At 53.3% G+C, this 15,139-nt stretch overlaps 1 protein-coding gene across 4 annotated transcripts; it reads left to right on the forward strand.

The window, feature by feature from the left end:
- Positions 1-4,421: 4,421 nt before the first annotated feature.
- LOC128332779 (uncharacterized) lies at positions 4,422-14,364 on the forward strand. 4 transcript variants are annotated; one of them, XM_053267503.1, is made up of 18 exons: positions 4,422-5,063; positions 6,122-6,207; positions 6,529-6,601; positions 7,561-7,646; positions 7,981-8,059; positions 8,470-8,561; positions 9,085-9,154; positions 9,455-9,624; positions 10,019-10,141; positions 10,260-10,380; positions 10,470-10,607; positions 10,949-11,122; positions 11,300-11,449; positions 11,674-11,793; positions 11,895-12,003; positions 12,322-12,384; positions 12,652-12,843; positions 13,138-14,364. In XM_053267503.1, exons 5-17 carry the CDS (start codon positions 8,015-8,017, stop codon positions 12,834-12,836), a joined length of 1,560 nt encoding a protein of 519 aa, XP_053123478.1. In that variant the 5' UTR covers positions 4,422-5,063; positions 6,122-6,207; positions 6,529-6,601; positions 7,561-7,646; positions 7,981-8,014; the 3' UTR covers positions 12,837-12,843; positions 13,138-14,364. The 4 variants fall into 4 exon arrangements, with proteins under 4 accessions (XP_053123478.1, XP_053123479.1, XP_053123477.1 ...); XM_053267504.1 differs by lacking the exon at positions 7,561-7,646; XM_053267502.1 differs by lacking the exons at positions 6,529-6,601; positions 7,561-7,646 and having other exon boundaries at positions 6,122-6,193.
- Positions 14,365-15,139: the final 775 nt, after the last annotated feature.

A 15,139-nucleotide genomic window follows, 5' to 3' on the forward strand; every position in this document is an offset into this window, starting at 1 on the left:
AACTGAGCCAAGAGACCCCTTCAAAGTGGTCATACTCTGATATTTAGCAGGGGGAGAGCAACCTGTCTCCCCTGCGGCTCACGCCAAATTTTGTCCATTTGGGGCCATGTGGGAGCGCTGAACATGGCCTCCGGCAGGGGGTTTAGAGGAAGGGTTCACCATCCTGCCCCAAAGAGGTCCAATGTGGGGGAAAGACCACCCAAGTTCTCAAAGCAGTTTGATGAGAAATCTAGGGTGGGAGTCCCCACTGGCTGCTTAGGAATGACCCCGGTGGGTGTGAGCTGGCCCAGCCCATCCTCACTCCTGCTCTCCTCTCTCCTTGACAGGACATGGGAGAAGGATGCCCCTCACTCCGCGGCGTGGGCAGCCTTGATGAGGCAACTCCTGTGGCTCCTCTCAGGTACGTCCTCCTGCTCCTCCTGGGTTATCTGGGCCCATTCTTGATTTATGGCACCTTGGATTTCAGGACCACTTAGGATCCTCTCAAGAAACATGGCCCCTGCCAGGGTTTCATTGTTGGAGATCCAGCTCCAGATGCCTTCGGCCTTTGGCACCAGTAACCCTGATGACCACGACAGGTCTCTCTCTGACCAACACGTAGCCAGAAGTCAGATAGAGTTCTTTTCCTCTCAGCATCTTCTTCTGAATAAAGCAGATTAGTTTAACCTTGTGTGAATCTCCCTGCTTATCATGGACAACTTGTTGCCGCGGAGACCCTGTTGACTTCTGCTGTAATGGGAGTGAAATAGCTGCTGAATACTCTGCCATAGAAGTCATGACCCCCAACATTAATAAGCCCAACCCCCAAGAGGTCCCAGTTTGCAAGAGGCACCCAGTCTAAGTTCTGACTATTGGAATGTGGGGAAGACAGAAAGGAATGAGAGCAGGGGCAGGCAAAGGGAGTTCCAAAGGAGAAGAGCCGATCCGTCTGAGCTAGCTGGGTTCTGGGAGAGGATCCAGGGGTTCAGGCACAGGAGGCCAGGGAGGGTTCTTGTGCACATTTTGCTCCCTAGGGTTTTAAATGAGGATGGGTGGGGTGGGGGGATCGGTTCCCTAGTCTGCTCTCTGAGGACTGAAGGGCTGTGGGGCTCCATGGGCTGGTGTGCCTGGCCCACTATTTCTCAGGCCCTGGATTCCAGGTGAGCCCTGCAGCCACCCAGAGCGGGAGAAGGAGACTAGAGCCAGGGTGTGGCTGGCTGCTCCTTCAGGGCTGGATCTGCTGGTGCCTCCTTGAGTGGTTGCAGGGCAAAGGGAGCAACTGGGAGGGGAACAGTGGAAGCCCCTCTGGGGGGCAGAGGAGGGGGTCGTGGCAGCCCCTCGGAACAGGTGATGCTGAGTCAGACCATTGCTCTACTCTGACCAGTAGCCGCTCTCCAAACCCGAACCAAGGGAGCTGAGCTGTTTTAGAGGTTTTTAAATTAGGCAGTATAAAAATATATATAAATCCAATGAATGAATGAATCAGAAAAGAAAGAAAGAAAGAAAGAAAGAAAGAAAGAAAGAAAGAAAGAAAGAAAGAAAGAAAGAAAGAAAGAAAGAAAGAAAGAAAGCTCTTTATGTTGTGGATAGCGGGGAGGGTATATAAATAAAAAAATAAAATAAAATAAAATAAAATAAAATAAAATAAAATAAAATAAAGAAAGTAACCTTTATGTTGCAAGGAGCTTGGAGGGTTCTTGCCTTCAACCCTGCCCACTACTGGAAACTGAATACTCTGGGTTCCTTTGAAACACTCACTCACTTGTGTCTTTTGTCCTTTTCCCATCTCAGTGACTTCCAGCCACAGGAGATATATGAAGAGTGCTCCGTAGCCAAAACGAGCAAATGGTCACTGGTAAGGGATGAAAACCCAGTCTGTACATGGCAGGGCTGGGAGGGGGTGGGAGAGACCCCATTTCGAGCTAGAATAGAGGGCGTGTGGTAGAGATCCTGTCTTAGCAAGTTGAAGGGATGCTTTGAGAACTTGTCTGGAAAAGCCATATGCCTTGATATTTGCAGTGGTAGTAGCAGTGAATTGGGTGGGTGGGATGAGTGACAATCCGGGCTCAACTACAAGTGACTCAGGCAAAGGTTGGAGACCCTCGCTATGGAGGAAGCATCATGGGAACTTTTGGGATGGGAAGTGCTGAGAGGGAAGAGGGGTGTGTCTACCTATCTTCCAACCTCGCTTCTTCATTCCGCTCTCCTGCCCCAAATCACTCCCTCCCCCAGGGTTCTAGACTTTGATTTTGTTCTGGACTACCAAGCAGAAAACACGTCCAGGAAGGGAGCAGTCTGGAGGGGAACTAGAGTGGGAAAGTCTTCTTTGGGGTAGATGGTGCATTCTTCCCCCACTGCCACTTCTTGGCTCCTCATGGCCCACTTTCTGGTGTCATTGAAAAGGGCCTCAAAACACGGGTCTGCAGCATCAAGTGGCCAAGAGCTCTGCCCAGCAAAGAGAAGAACTTAGCTAGGCTTTCCTTAATTAAAGGCACCATTCAAGAAACCACAGTGTCCCATGTAGCAGGAGGCCTGACTCTTCTTCGGGATCCTGACACTCCAAATGTTGTGTAATAGCCATGATCTCTCCCGACTGCCCAGGAATGGGCAGAAAGCTGGTTTCTGAGGTTCAGTAGATTCTTGGGTTTGGTTCCTCTCTGAGCCCAGTTACACGTTGGTAGACACGGTTTTGAGGTGCTATGGAGCCACCTCCTGCTTTAAGCTCCTCTGTTAAGAAGGACCTCTTGAAGAAGGGTTGATGTTTGGACCCCAGATGCCCTGGAAAGTTCAAGTGGGCCCCAGAGCACCCATTCCTCTCTCCATTCTCATCCACAGAAGTCATTCTCGGACAGCTCCAGGATTCAGACGGTCAACACTGGGAACGAGATCCTGGAAGACGCACATGCCGTCAGTTCCCCGAGGAGGTAGAGTTTCTTCTTGAACTTTTGTGTAGGGAAGGTTTTCTGTCCCCCTGCCAGCCTGGATCTGGGATGGATCCAGTGCCGCTGACTGGCAAGAGTTGCAGGGCAGACAGTCAAAAACGACGTCTTCATACATTGTGTAGAAGCAGGGGCGTAACTAGGTTGGAGTGGGCCCTGAGACAAGATTCTTAAATGGGCCCCCCCGCCGAGAAATTTTTTAATAATAATAATAATAATAATAATAATAATAATAATAATTCCGCCCTTCCAAAAATGCCTCGGGGCGGTTTACAAAGAGAAAAAGGTGCCTCTTTGCCCCGTAAGCAGGGGGCTTTTATTCTCACATTTCTGTCCTCATTCAAAACATACAAAAAACAGATGTACAAAATTGAGCAAATGAGAAGAGAAGAATTATATGGGAGTAAAACCTTTTTTAAATGGAGTCAGGAAGTGCATCTTTGGAGGCTCAAATGGATACCTTTCAGGCACAACTATTTCCAAGTCAAAAATTCCTTTTTCATGTGGTGTATTTGCAAAACCAAGGATTTGAGCTTGAAGTTCATCTAAGCGACTTCCAGTCTGCCAGCAAGTAATACCTGGTGGTGGCTCTGTGGACAGCAGATGCAGCTCCCTTTTCAATCATGAAGCTCTCTGCATTGTGCTCTGTTTTCGAAGTAGAGCTCTAAGAACGGACCCAAATGCGCTCAGGGGCGTAGCAAGGTTGGAGTGGGCCCTGAGAAGAGATTTTAAAATGCCCCCCCCCCTAAGTCCAGGGCTTCCACACACCCCAGGCTTCCAAGGATTTAAGTCTGATATTTCAAAATATGTATGCTTCCAAGAAATACATTTCACTGAATACACACACACTTCACAATATATAGTGATATACATTGAATACTATATCTTTGTGCTACTTTTAATGCCTAGAACACACTAGAAACACTCATTATTCAAATGGGCGCCTTGCTGCAGATTAGCAAAGGAGACTTTCAACCATGCAGGGTGAGCCTATGTTTGCTTTCTCAGAATTCTGAACAAATTCAGTCCAGTTTGATTCCAGGAGGTTTTTCACAAGAGGCTTTGAAAGCCCTTTAACACACATCTCCTCTGGAATGGAGGTGCTGCATTCACATGTGGGCCAGATTGACCCTAAGGGGGGAAAATAGAAAAGCACAACACATGCGTCACAGTTCTCACTCATGTCTCAGTTCTCACTCAGACCTGGGTTGCAAAACAACTTGAACAGAAGTGTATTTATGAATGAATGAATGAATGAATGAATGAATACATAAATAAATTTGTTCCAGAAGTTTTTGTAATTTCCTGCCATGAAACAAGCCACTTATAGGACTTTTTAGAGGTTTTTTTAAGCCAGCAAATTTTTTAATCAGTCTTCCATGAAATATTCAGAGACTTCTCAGTCTCCCCACCCCCCATCCAAGCCCTATGGCAAGCAGATCCCTACCTGGATATAGGGGGCGGGGGGCGGGGTGTGACCACCAAAAGGAATCCACCTTCTACCTGGCCAAGGCTGAGCTGTCTGGCCTGGGAAGAAGAGGGTCTGCTGCAGAGAACTGGAGTGGCCACTCTGACTGCCAGCCTTCTTCCTGGGGCTGGCCAGCCTACTCGAATTCAGGCTTCACGGAGGCCTACACGGAGGCCTCCCTGGAAGCCCCGCCCAGCCGCCGATCAGCTGAGAGGCGCCCGGGAGAAAAGCAGCTTGCCTGCTGCTTGGATGGCCGACCAGGAGGACCAGAAGGAGGGAGGGCAAACAGGGCAAGGGGCTGAAGGGTCTTGGGGCTGGGCAGGGGGCAATGGGGAGTCATGGGAGGTGTCTCTGGGGGGCCCCTCAAGGCAGTGGGGCCCCGAGGCGACGGCCTCCCCCGGCCTCATGGTAGTTACGCCCCTGCGTAGAAGCATTCACTCTTCCAAGATGTGGTGGTGATGTCCGCTAGCTTGAAGGGCACAGAGGATAGCTTCCTGGAGGCCTGCCGGATGGCTGTCCCCTATTGGAAGCAGAGTGCTGGGCCAGATGCATCTTTGGTCTGATCCAGCAAGGCTCTTCCGAGGTACTCAGGCCATTGTATTTCTTCCTGCAGTGTCTTCACAGTTGAGGAGGATGGATGGTTTCTCCAGACCGTGGACACCGAATGGTCTTGTGAGGTAAGGAAACGATTCCAGTCGCTTTTGTGGATGGGCTGGTGGAGGGGTGAGGGGAGATTGCATCTCCACCGTCAGGAGACAGAGGGGGGTCAGATCCTGAAAGGGGAGGAAATCCAGCTGCTGCATGTTGGCCAGAGGATTACAGTGGGAACGTCGTGGCTAGGGAAGGATTCTGCAACCCTCTGCCTCTCCTTCCAATGGCCACCTTTCTGGGTTGGTGTGCTTTGGATTGGAGGCATCAAACGGCTCCCAAGACCCTGAGACGGGTCAGGAGAGGAGAGGGTCTTCCTGGCAGAGATCCTCCAGGTCTCTTGACTGAAGAGGCATTTCTGGAGAGACAATCCTGGTCCCCTCAGGGAAAAACAGCCCACAGCAGGAGGGATGGCCCTCACTCCGGACTCAGGGGCCCACCTTGTCTCTCCCTTTGGAAAGGCTGAGCTAACCCTGTTTCTTGGGGAGAGGAGAGAAGAGGACATGAAGGGGTGGGATCAAGAAGACTCTCTGGGCCAAACTCTTGATGCCAGTGGGTCCCGTTCCTCTTGGTTTCCATTCCCCATGAAAGGAATGCAGAAGAAATGACAAGAAATGACAACAAGCAGTTAGCATTCCATTCTGGAGCTCCCATGCAGTGATGTTTCTGTTAATGGCTGGTTTTGGGGAGGGAAAGAAAGAGATTTCACAGACCTACCTGTCATGCTGTCTTTGGACTAGAGCTGCAGAGTGCAGCCAACTGATTCTGATGGCCCTTTTGAAGGATGGTGGCCAGTTTGCTGACCACAGTAGATCATATCACAATGGAGGTTCATGGTTGGACATAGGATGAAACCAAATGGCCACAAGCATGTGGTGGCTGTGCCCTGGCACTCCCACCACAGTTAGAATTAGAACACATGGTTGCTTTTTTATAAGTTTTTTTTGTCTTTAAAAAAAAATCAAAATAATTTAAAGAAATAAAAATGAACTCAAAGAAAATGTCAGGGGGAAAACTCCCTACGAATCCTAGGCCCTAGGAAGATCAGAGTGAGTACACTCATTGGAAACCTTTGTCTCATATGCAGAGTCCTGACATCCAAGAGGCCAAGATCCCAGAAGACAACACTAGGGATCAGGAGCTGGACGTGGAGAGCTTTGTCAGTTCCCCGAGGTACTCTTTTCTCACCTGGAGGGGCAGCTCCATCGCTCATGGAAGTAGAGGACCTTCCTTAGGAGCCCATGCAATTTTTGGGGGGGTGGGGGTGGTTAGTTTAGCAAGAAGCCAAGGGTGGACAGAAGGTCCGAGCAGCATGGAGGGTTGTTTCCATGGAGGCAGGTGTCTCCATGCCCAGCCCGTGGGCTTCCTGCAGGCATCTGGCTGTCCACTCCTGGAAACAGGGTGTTGGGCTGCATGCCTCATTCATCTCATCAAGCAGAGCTCTTTCTAAGCACTTGTGTTCTGATCTCGTGTCTTTTTTCTTTCTTTTCTTAGCGTCCAGAGGCCAAGCACCGTGTTGAGGAGGCTGCAAAACACCGCCGCTGACCAAGAGCCATCCCTTGGAGAGGTCAGGAAGCCTCAACATCCAGTCCCTCCCTCGGAAGAACTGTGGGTTGGGCGTGTGGGTCCCCCGTGTTGCCCAGGAGTAGAGAGCATGTGGAATGGCCCCAGTTTTGATGCTGCCGGGTGGGCGGCCATCTTCTGACAGTTGTTTGCTTAAAGCTATGGTAAAGGGACAGCCATGCCCTTAACAACACTGCATCACAATGGTGGCACGGTGGGGGTGATAGGATTAAAGAATATGGCCGCAAGGAGATGGTGGCCATGGCCTTGACTTCTGGTCGAGATCTCACAGTTAAAAGTGGAGCATCCTGTTGCTTTAATGGCAACCATTGAAAAACAGTGACAAATAAATGAAGAATGAATAAAAATACAAAACAATAAGCAAACTCAACCAAACCAATGAGAAATGAACTAAATGAAAAAGGGGAAAGAAATGGGAAAGAAAGAGGAAAGGAGACCCAGTTTTGGCATGTTTTTGCACGTGCCTTTAGTGTCCTCACTAAGGAGCCGACTGAAAGCATGAAGTGGACTGGAAGTGGTTTTTTCCAGTCACCAGAGCCATCAGGGCCCCAGCTGAGTGAGGGAGCGCAGCATGTCTTGGAGTGGGGGGGGGTGATGCCTTTCCCCTCTGCCATTTGCATTAGTGTGCGAAGGCCTGAAATCAGCCCGAACGACCTCATTGCGAGGAAGGCGGGCACGAGAGAGGAGCTCTTTTGCCATCTCTCCTGCCAGCCTCCAGCCAGCATGCCTGGGCTCCAAAGTGGTTTTTAAGAAAACTGAAAATCAGGAAAGCGGGAAGAGTTGTGTCCAGAATGGGACGATCCCCTTCCGGCCCACTTCCTGCGTTCAGCTCACCCGGTGATGACCGCTGGAAGGTGCCAGGCTGGCCTTTTCCCTGCTGAAGCCTAGGAAGCTCAATGCGAGGGCCAGAGCAACCATTTCTCCCCCTTCTCTCCTTCACAGAGTTCTTCCTTCCCGGGGGCCGAGACTCCACATGCCAGCGTGGAGGAAGAGGGGTCGGAAGAGGACTATGCCACCAGTTCCCCCAGGTACCTTTCTCAGCTGAAGGGCCGCTCCAGGGATCATAGAGGCGGATCATCTTCCCTGGGAGCCTTGGTTGATTAGACATGTTCATGGAGGAGAAGCCAGTTGAAGATTATAACCCATGACAGCCAAGGAACCTCCGAATCTCGAGATCTCTCTCTCTCTCTCTCTGAATAAACACACTTTAATGCCACATGTAACCAGGTCTCAAGTGGTTCACAACCAACTAAATAGGCATCTGGCTGTCCACTGTTGGGTTCTGGGCTACACGTGTCTTTCACTTGATCCACAGGGCATGCATTGCTGTTCTTATGCCATGTCTCTCCTTTCTCCTCTCAGAGTCCCGAAGCCAAAGAAGTGGCTCATCAAGAAGATGATGAAGAACACCTACACGGTGGAAGACTCGTCCTCCGCGGAGGTGAGAAATGATCCATTTCATCATCCATTTTTTCATGTGAACGGGCTCTAGGTTGTGTGTGTGTGTGTGTGTGTGTGTGTGTGTGTGTGTGTGTGTGTGTGTGTGTGAGTGCCCTGTTCCCCAGCAGGAGACAGAACATGGAATGGTTCTAGTTCTAGATGCTGCAGGATGGGAGGGATTGTGATTGGTGGGATGGGAGGAAATGCATCTGAGGCATTGGAAAGAGGGCAAAAATGTGGTGAAAGGCTCTTCTGGGCTGAGATGCCAAATGCCTTTTCTACCAAGAGGCAGGTCTTATTTTAGAGCAGGATGTCTTCCCAACTGTCCCTTGGGCTTGGTTCCTCTCAGAAGCCTCGCAAGGTCAACGCAAGCCCTGAAACGCTCCCGATTCTCTTCTCTCTCCTCCCCAGTGCTCCTCTACAGACGAGGACGATACGATGCATGACATCAGCAGCATCGAGGACGAGGTGTGGGACTCTCCGCTGACCCCCAGTTCGGCCAGGTAGGTACCCTCGTCTCAGCTGAGGAGCCAGTAGGGAGCTGGGGGGATTTTAGCGTAGCCAGCAGAAGGCTGCAGGGGACAGGGGCAGCCCCCCCATGTCTGAGCCCCATAGAGGGATGTTTCCTCCTACCTGCTCCCTGAGAAATCTGGAGGGGGAGTTCACCCAAGGAGGCCGATTGGCAGCAGGTGCAAGACAGACACCAGCAAGTCTATTGCTGGCTGTTAGCAGAGGGAGCTCTGAGACCCCCATGCTGTTGGCATGAGCGGGTGTTGGGGAGAAGGAGCAGGGGAGGGCTCCTGTCTCGATGCCCCCTTTGATCACTTCCCAGGGCTTCTCAGTGGGGAATGAAAGGCTGGACTTGGGAGATCTCTGGCCTGATGAAGTTCCCCTGCCAGCCACCTCCCAAGGGAGGCTAGATCTTTGCTTAGCATCTCCTTGGGTGCCCGTGTACTTCTTCAGCTGGCTGCCATCTCCAACAGGACAGTTCTTTGAGAAGCTTTTCTCTCTCCTCTCCTCTCTCAGGAACATCGGCGAAGAAGAAAGAAGAGGACAGCTGGCCCCAGATTGGTTCTCCTCGGTCCATCTGGGAGAGGTAAGGGGCGCAAACCAAGGGTGACTTGACTCCAGCCATCTGCCCCTCCTTTCCTGCACTACACAAGATGGCGGCTTGGATGGCAGTCACTGTTCAGACGGGAGGTGGGGACTTGCCCTTTCCCCTTGTGGATGTCTTTCCCTTGCAGTTGACCTCATGCACCCTATGCCAAAGGCAGCACCCTCCAGGCCCAGATGTGGGTGCAGACACCCATGGCACTGGCCTGGCCCTGGGGATTCTCCTGACCCATAACCGTCCCTCGGACTGAGTGCTGAGGCCTGACCCTCCTCTTCTTCGCAGGGGAGAGCAACAAAGAAGATTGGGGACGTCATCCGGAGCGTGGAGTATGCCAGTGAGGTGGAGGAAAGGTTCCCCGAACTCCTGGTGGGCCTGGTCAACAAGATCCTCACTGGCCTGCAGAACACCACCGAGGGAGTCGGGAACCGAGACAGCCAAGACCTGCCTCCTGAGTAAGTCATGGCGGTGGGGAAAGCGGGGCCAGCAAGTCTTCCTTCCAGCACTCTGGGAGGACAGGCTAGGGTCATTTCTCCCATGTCCCACTCTGATGGGTGAGGAGCATTTCTGGCCTGTTGGGGTGACTCTGGCACGGAGGTCCCCTCCCTCAGCTACACAGAGGAGAGCCCAGAATTTGCAGCCCTCTTGGCTCTGCAGAGAGCCTTAAAATGCATCTGCAGTGTTAAAAAGCCAGCTGTGGATAAAGTCACTTCACCTCTGTGGTCTCCCTCCCATGGTCCAACTCAGTCCCTCCACCCTTGATACTACGCCACCCCGCAAGGAGTCCCTCCCTTGTCCACTGCCTCCACCCTTGACATGGTGGTGACAGCAACCTTCTCTTCTCTGCAGGGAGACCGCGCAGATTGTCCGAACCCTGCTGGAGAGGGTGGCACAGGTGACCCCAGAGAAGACCTGCTGGGAATCCCTGTGCTCTCCGCAGAGCTGCCTCCAGGGTGTGGCCCTCTTGGTGAGGTAAGTAGGAGTGAATAGGAGATTCCTCAGGAGGCCTGGGGGCTGGGGTGGTTTGGGTCAGGTCTGCTCTTTCTGGGCCTCCCGCCCAGGACTCAGCAGGGGCCTTTGTGTGTTGCAGGGCTCTCCTCCAGACACCATCCTCCACAGTGGCCAGGCTGAAGGCATACCTGGCTTCCCTCTTCAGCCTCGATAAAGATCCAGAAGAGCATTCCCTCGCAGAGGTGGCCTTCTTTGTGGAGGTGAGAAGCATTTTCCTCAGGTGGGCTTCCCTGAGAGGAGGGTTTGGCCCCAGGGGCTGATGGGTCTTCTGCTCCTTTCCCTCTTTTAGCTGCTCCTGAAAGACCAAGACTTTGCTGCCTTAGAGAAGACCTGGATGCTCCTGGTAGCGTGGCTAGTCCACCCCAGCCAGAACATCCGCTACCTGAGCGAAAGGGGTCTTTTCCACATTTATGGAAAGCTAAAGGCGGTGAGTGACATCCCTGGGCATGGAGCATCCCTAGACATGGAGACTCCTCTCTTTGGGGAGCCCTTCCTGAGGCTGGTGCTCCTAGGCATCCCCAGGTGTGACAGGAAGATTTTTCCAGTTGGGAGGATTCAGCCTGTGGAACCCTTGCCACAGGATGAAGGAGAAATCCTTAAGGGAATGCATCTCTCAGTGGGAGCCGTGATTCCCCACGTGCTCCAATGCCGCCTTCTCACCCCTCTTGGATGGAAGCCAAGCGGCATCAAACATGGACAGCTATGTGGTCCATTTAGCAGGGGGTAGACTAGCATGTGTTCTCAAGGATCCACCTTTTCCCTCCCTAGGCGAAGAAACCCCAGGATTTTAGTGCCGGGATCCTGGGAGGGCTCAGGACCTCCAGTCTGGATGCCACTTTGGGGGTCCTGGCCTTCATGGAGCGGCTGAGGCACTGTCCATCAGAACACCAGGCCACGGTGAATGCTGTCCTGGCTGCCCTGTGCCGCCCTCTCTTCCACCACGTGAGTACTTACATGCCAGCCCTCCGCCCTGGCTCTATGAGGGCCGGCCAACCTGCAGGTTCCGAACGGGTTGGAGAAGGGAAACAAGAAACCCCCTAGAGACCCATGCAAGCTCTTCTGCATGGTGATGGAGGTGAGGAATTCCTCCCTAATAACAAGCCCTGTTCTTCTTTGTAGGAGGAGGCTAAGATCCGAAGGGCAGCCATGAGGACCCACCTGGATCTCCTGCAGCACCGCCACCACCATCATGAGGGTACAGAGGAGAACATCACGACCCTCATCGCGGTGCTGATGCATGTGGAGGATGAGGACCTGGAGGTAGCACAGGTGAGAGCCCACTTCTTCCTGCCACCCCTACGAAGGTGTTTAGGCTTCCCCAATTCCAGGCACCCAGTGGCAGGCCCCAGAGTTAGCCTCACGGGATGGTGAATTCACGAGCTGTCCCGCTGTGGTTTGGCCTATCCAGGCCCTACTCCTTGAAGCCCCCTAAGAGGTTTCTTGGAATCCCTTGGGAGGATTTTTCACTCCCATTCCGGTCTTTCTTTTGGCAGGCTGCGAAGGACAATCTGAGCCTCCTGGTGGAAGCCCTCCTATGGCACCTGGAGGGCAAGCTGCTGGCGCGGGACTCTTACAGCCTGCAGGAGCTGCTCCACAAGATCGCCAAGCGTCTGGTAAGGGCAGCCCCTCCCTGTCCGTCCCTCGGCTCAAATGGCTCAAGGACCTTTGGGCGATGCTTTGCTCACTCGGGATTTGTCTTTGCTCTTGATCCCAGATTCGGCAGCTCGGCACACAGGACGCCGTGGAGATGGAGGCCACCAAGATCCTGGGCTTCTTCCGCAGCGAGCAGCCTTCAGTGAGGAGAACGGCTGCCCTGCTGATCGGTAAGCGAAACAAGACTTTTGGGTCTCCCTTAGTGGGTCATCTTGGTGGGCAAAGGTTCATTCTCTTGGAAGGCACAGCCAGAAGGGTGTGGAGGGGCAGGAGCTGTTCCCTCCCCAGGAGGACTGGCCCAGTGCGTGTTAGCGAGGTCTCTTGGCTTAATTTCCTCCCAAGGTGACATAAGAGTCCCTGGAGGAATGGCTCAAATTGTCGGTCCCAGACGGAGCAGAGAGGGGAGGATTTCCTCTCCTGAATGATCGGGTTGTCCATGCACAGTGTCCTGAACTGTGGTCCCATTTCCTTCCACCCTTGTTTTTTAGGTCACCTGGTCCACAAAAAGGGCAGCATCCTCACTGAAGGGAACATAGAGACCTTCCATGCTGGTAAGTGCCGGTTTCTGGGTGGGAAGGGGAAGTTTCTGTTAGGGGAGAGGCCTAGATTTAGGGACCACAGAGCTGGAATGGGCCACCTGTCCCCTCAAATGGAAGGTCCCGCTTGCATCCTCAGGGATGCTCAGCAGTAGGCTTTCCCAGAGTGCAGGGGAGAAAGAGTCAGGACTTGCGCCCTCTTGGTGTGGAAATGGTGGGGCTTGGCCAAGGGTGGGGTGATCTCTTCATGCCATTTCTGAACCTTCTCCTTCATCCTTCCAGCGCTGGAGAGCTTGCTTGGCGACCATGACCCCGAGGTCGGGAGAGTTGCCTGCAAGACAGAGAAGATCGTGAAGAAGGCCTTTTCCCTCCACTCCCGGCACGGGCTGCGGGCTGCCGTTCGGCGCTTGTGGGCGGGCTGTAAGAAGAAGAGACACCCGCCAGAGTACGGTGATCTCTCCACCTGACCGACTGGTGAGTAGACCAAGGCAGGGCTTCACTTGAAGGGGCCCCGATGGTTAGGGAGGGGGCTGGGGCTGCAGGAAGGGTGGGCAGGAATCTGGGCAACCCTCCCTCGTGTTGGAATGCCAACTTCGGCCCTTGTGTCTGGTTGTACCAGTAGCCCAAGGGAAAGAGGAAAGATCTCTCTTCCCTCTGGGAAATGAGGACACAAATATTCTGCCAGGAGTCCCTGGTGCTTGGTGGTGTCATGGGGGAGAGTGTGAGAAGACCCCCCATCTCTGAACCAATGTCCTCCTCTCTTTCCAGGAACAACAGCCCCGTGCTCTCCCCTTGAAGATCAGCAGCTGAAGGGAGGTTCAGGAAAGACCGTGCAGCGCAGGGGCCTCCCAGAAGACCTCCTCCAACCGCGTGGACACAAGATCTGTCCACAAGAAGACATCCAGCAGGGAAGTGCAGTTCTGTCTGAGGAGTGAGGGGGAAGCAGGCTCCACTCCCCTGGCCCAAGGAAGCCCCGCCTCTGGGGTGCAGAAGCCCCTCCCCTTGCTTCTGCTGGCAGGCCGTGGGAGGAGGCTACAGGACCACCCTGCCCCCAAGTGGCCCTTTGGAACCATTCTTGGGCTTCCCTTGGGTCCGGGGAGGCTGTGTGGCCCCAGCAGGAGGGCAAGGTCACCGCCTCCCTCCATTCCCACCAGCTGGCCAGGGAGCACCCCCTCCTCCTTCCACCTTTCTCCCCTTCCCCAGCGGCCTGGCTTCCCCTGGCAGGGGAAGCCCCATCCAGGCATCCGCCCCCTCCCCTGCCGAGGGTGTGCTCCTCCCCCCCTCCACTCCCGCAGCCACGCCTCACTCCCCCCTCCGCTCCCTCCTCCTTCCTCCCAAACTGGTGCAGCAGCAGAGGAGCCTGGGAGACTCTGGGGGCCCCCTGCAGCCCCAGTAGCGCCCCCTGGTGCTGCCCGGTGGCAGGCCAGAGAATCCTCCTCTCCCTCCTGCTCCATGCTGTGGCTGCACAGTGGGGAGCCCGAATTCTCTGGCTTGCCCCCCCATCAACCCCCACCCCACTGCCCGATCCCCGCTTGCTGGGCTGCCGGAGTGGAAAGGGAGGAGGAGCAGGGCAACCCCACTGACGCTGCTTTGTGCTTCTTGCAGGCTTGTGCTGCTGCTGGGAGGCTGGAGGAGTCGATCCGCCCCAGAAGAGGAGACCACGTGAACGTGCCTGCAAGGAGCGGTGGGGTGGGTGGGGGCTGGCTGGGACTCCCCCCAATTTTGTTTGCCCTGCTATTCCCTTGTTCCGTTTGACCCTGGGCTTCCTCCCTTCCCTCCCTCCCTCCCCCTCCCTCCCAGGGACAGAATGGGCTTTGCTGGTCGCCCTGTTGGGGGCCGAGTAGGAATTTTTGGCTTTCCAACAGATTGGCCAAGATGGAAAGTTTTTTTGCCTACTCCATTCTGTCCTGTTTTGTTTCCTTTAGTTAGAAAGTTAAGTGACGACTTGTAACCTATTTAAGTATATTAATAAAGTTGCCCCTTTTGTTCAAAACATACCGTCGTGTCTGAGATCCTCTTTTCTTCTCGTCTCCCTTGGAGCGTTTGTGCCCACAGACTCCCAAGCTCACCTCTTGGCTGAGGGAGACGCTGCTACACTGCTACAGGTCCATGCAAATGCCTCTTGCTTGGAAGCACTCACTCAGACAATTGGCTTGGATCACTCCAGAGGAGCCCACTTGAGGTTTGCTGCCAATGAGGTTTGCTGAGCACAGGATCCTGGGAGCAAGCTGCACCTTCCAATCGAGTGCCCGGAAAGCACAGCCTTGGCAAGGCCTGGCAAGCTTACAAACCAACACTGACTGCCTCCAATACAGCCAAATAGGAAATGTGATTCCATTCCAGTGATTAAAAAGTCCTGCCAAGTATGAAATGCCATTTGTGCAGGAACAAGGCCTTGACCTCCTCTTGTGCTCTTCACATTTCTGTTTTGAATGCGTATTTGCTTCCTTCCTGTGCTCTGTAATAAGAAGCTGGCAGGGATCACAGCTCCCGTTTGACAGTTTGGTCTGGTTGGGGAAAGAGTCCTGCTGTTTGGTTTTTGGAGGGAGGAGAGGGTTGGATTGGATTGGTTTGGTTTTGTTTTTTTAATGGGGGGAGCTCGCATTAATTTTGATTGGTTGGTTTGGTTTTTTCCCCAAATTCAATTTTTATTATTTTTAACAATATTAATATGTCATTTATTACGAATAGACAAAGGTGGACTTCCCGCACACATCTCTTCGTGAATCATCAGCTATAAAGTTCACCCTTGCTATAATAATAGTTCAAA

The sequence above is a fragment of the Hemicordylus capensis genome, chromosome 7 (assembly GCF_027244095.1).
Source record: "Hemicordylus capensis ecotype Gifberg chromosome 7, rHemCap1.1.pri, whole genome shotgun sequence".
Classification (NCBI taxonomy): domain Eukaryota; kingdom Metazoa; phylum Chordata; class Lepidosauria; order Squamata; family Cordylidae; genus Hemicordylus; species Hemicordylus capensis.

What these genes read in the sequence shown, in the direction of transcription:
- LOC128332779 (XM_053267502.1), top strand. Translation starts at nt 4,933, where the DNA reads ATGCATCTTTGGTCTGATCCAGCAAGGCTCTTCCGAGGTACTCAGGCC. An exon ending in AGGTGGCCTTCTTTGTGGAG is followed by an intron (nt 10,381 to 10,469) that starts GTGAGAAGCATT and finishes TCCCTCTTTTAG; the next exon opens with CTGCTCCTGAAAGACCAAGA. An exon ending in TTTATGGAAAGCTAAAGGCG is followed by an intron (nt 10,608 to 10,948) that starts GTGAGTGACATC and finishes TTCCCTCCCTAG; the next exon opens with GCGAAGAAACCCCAGGATTT.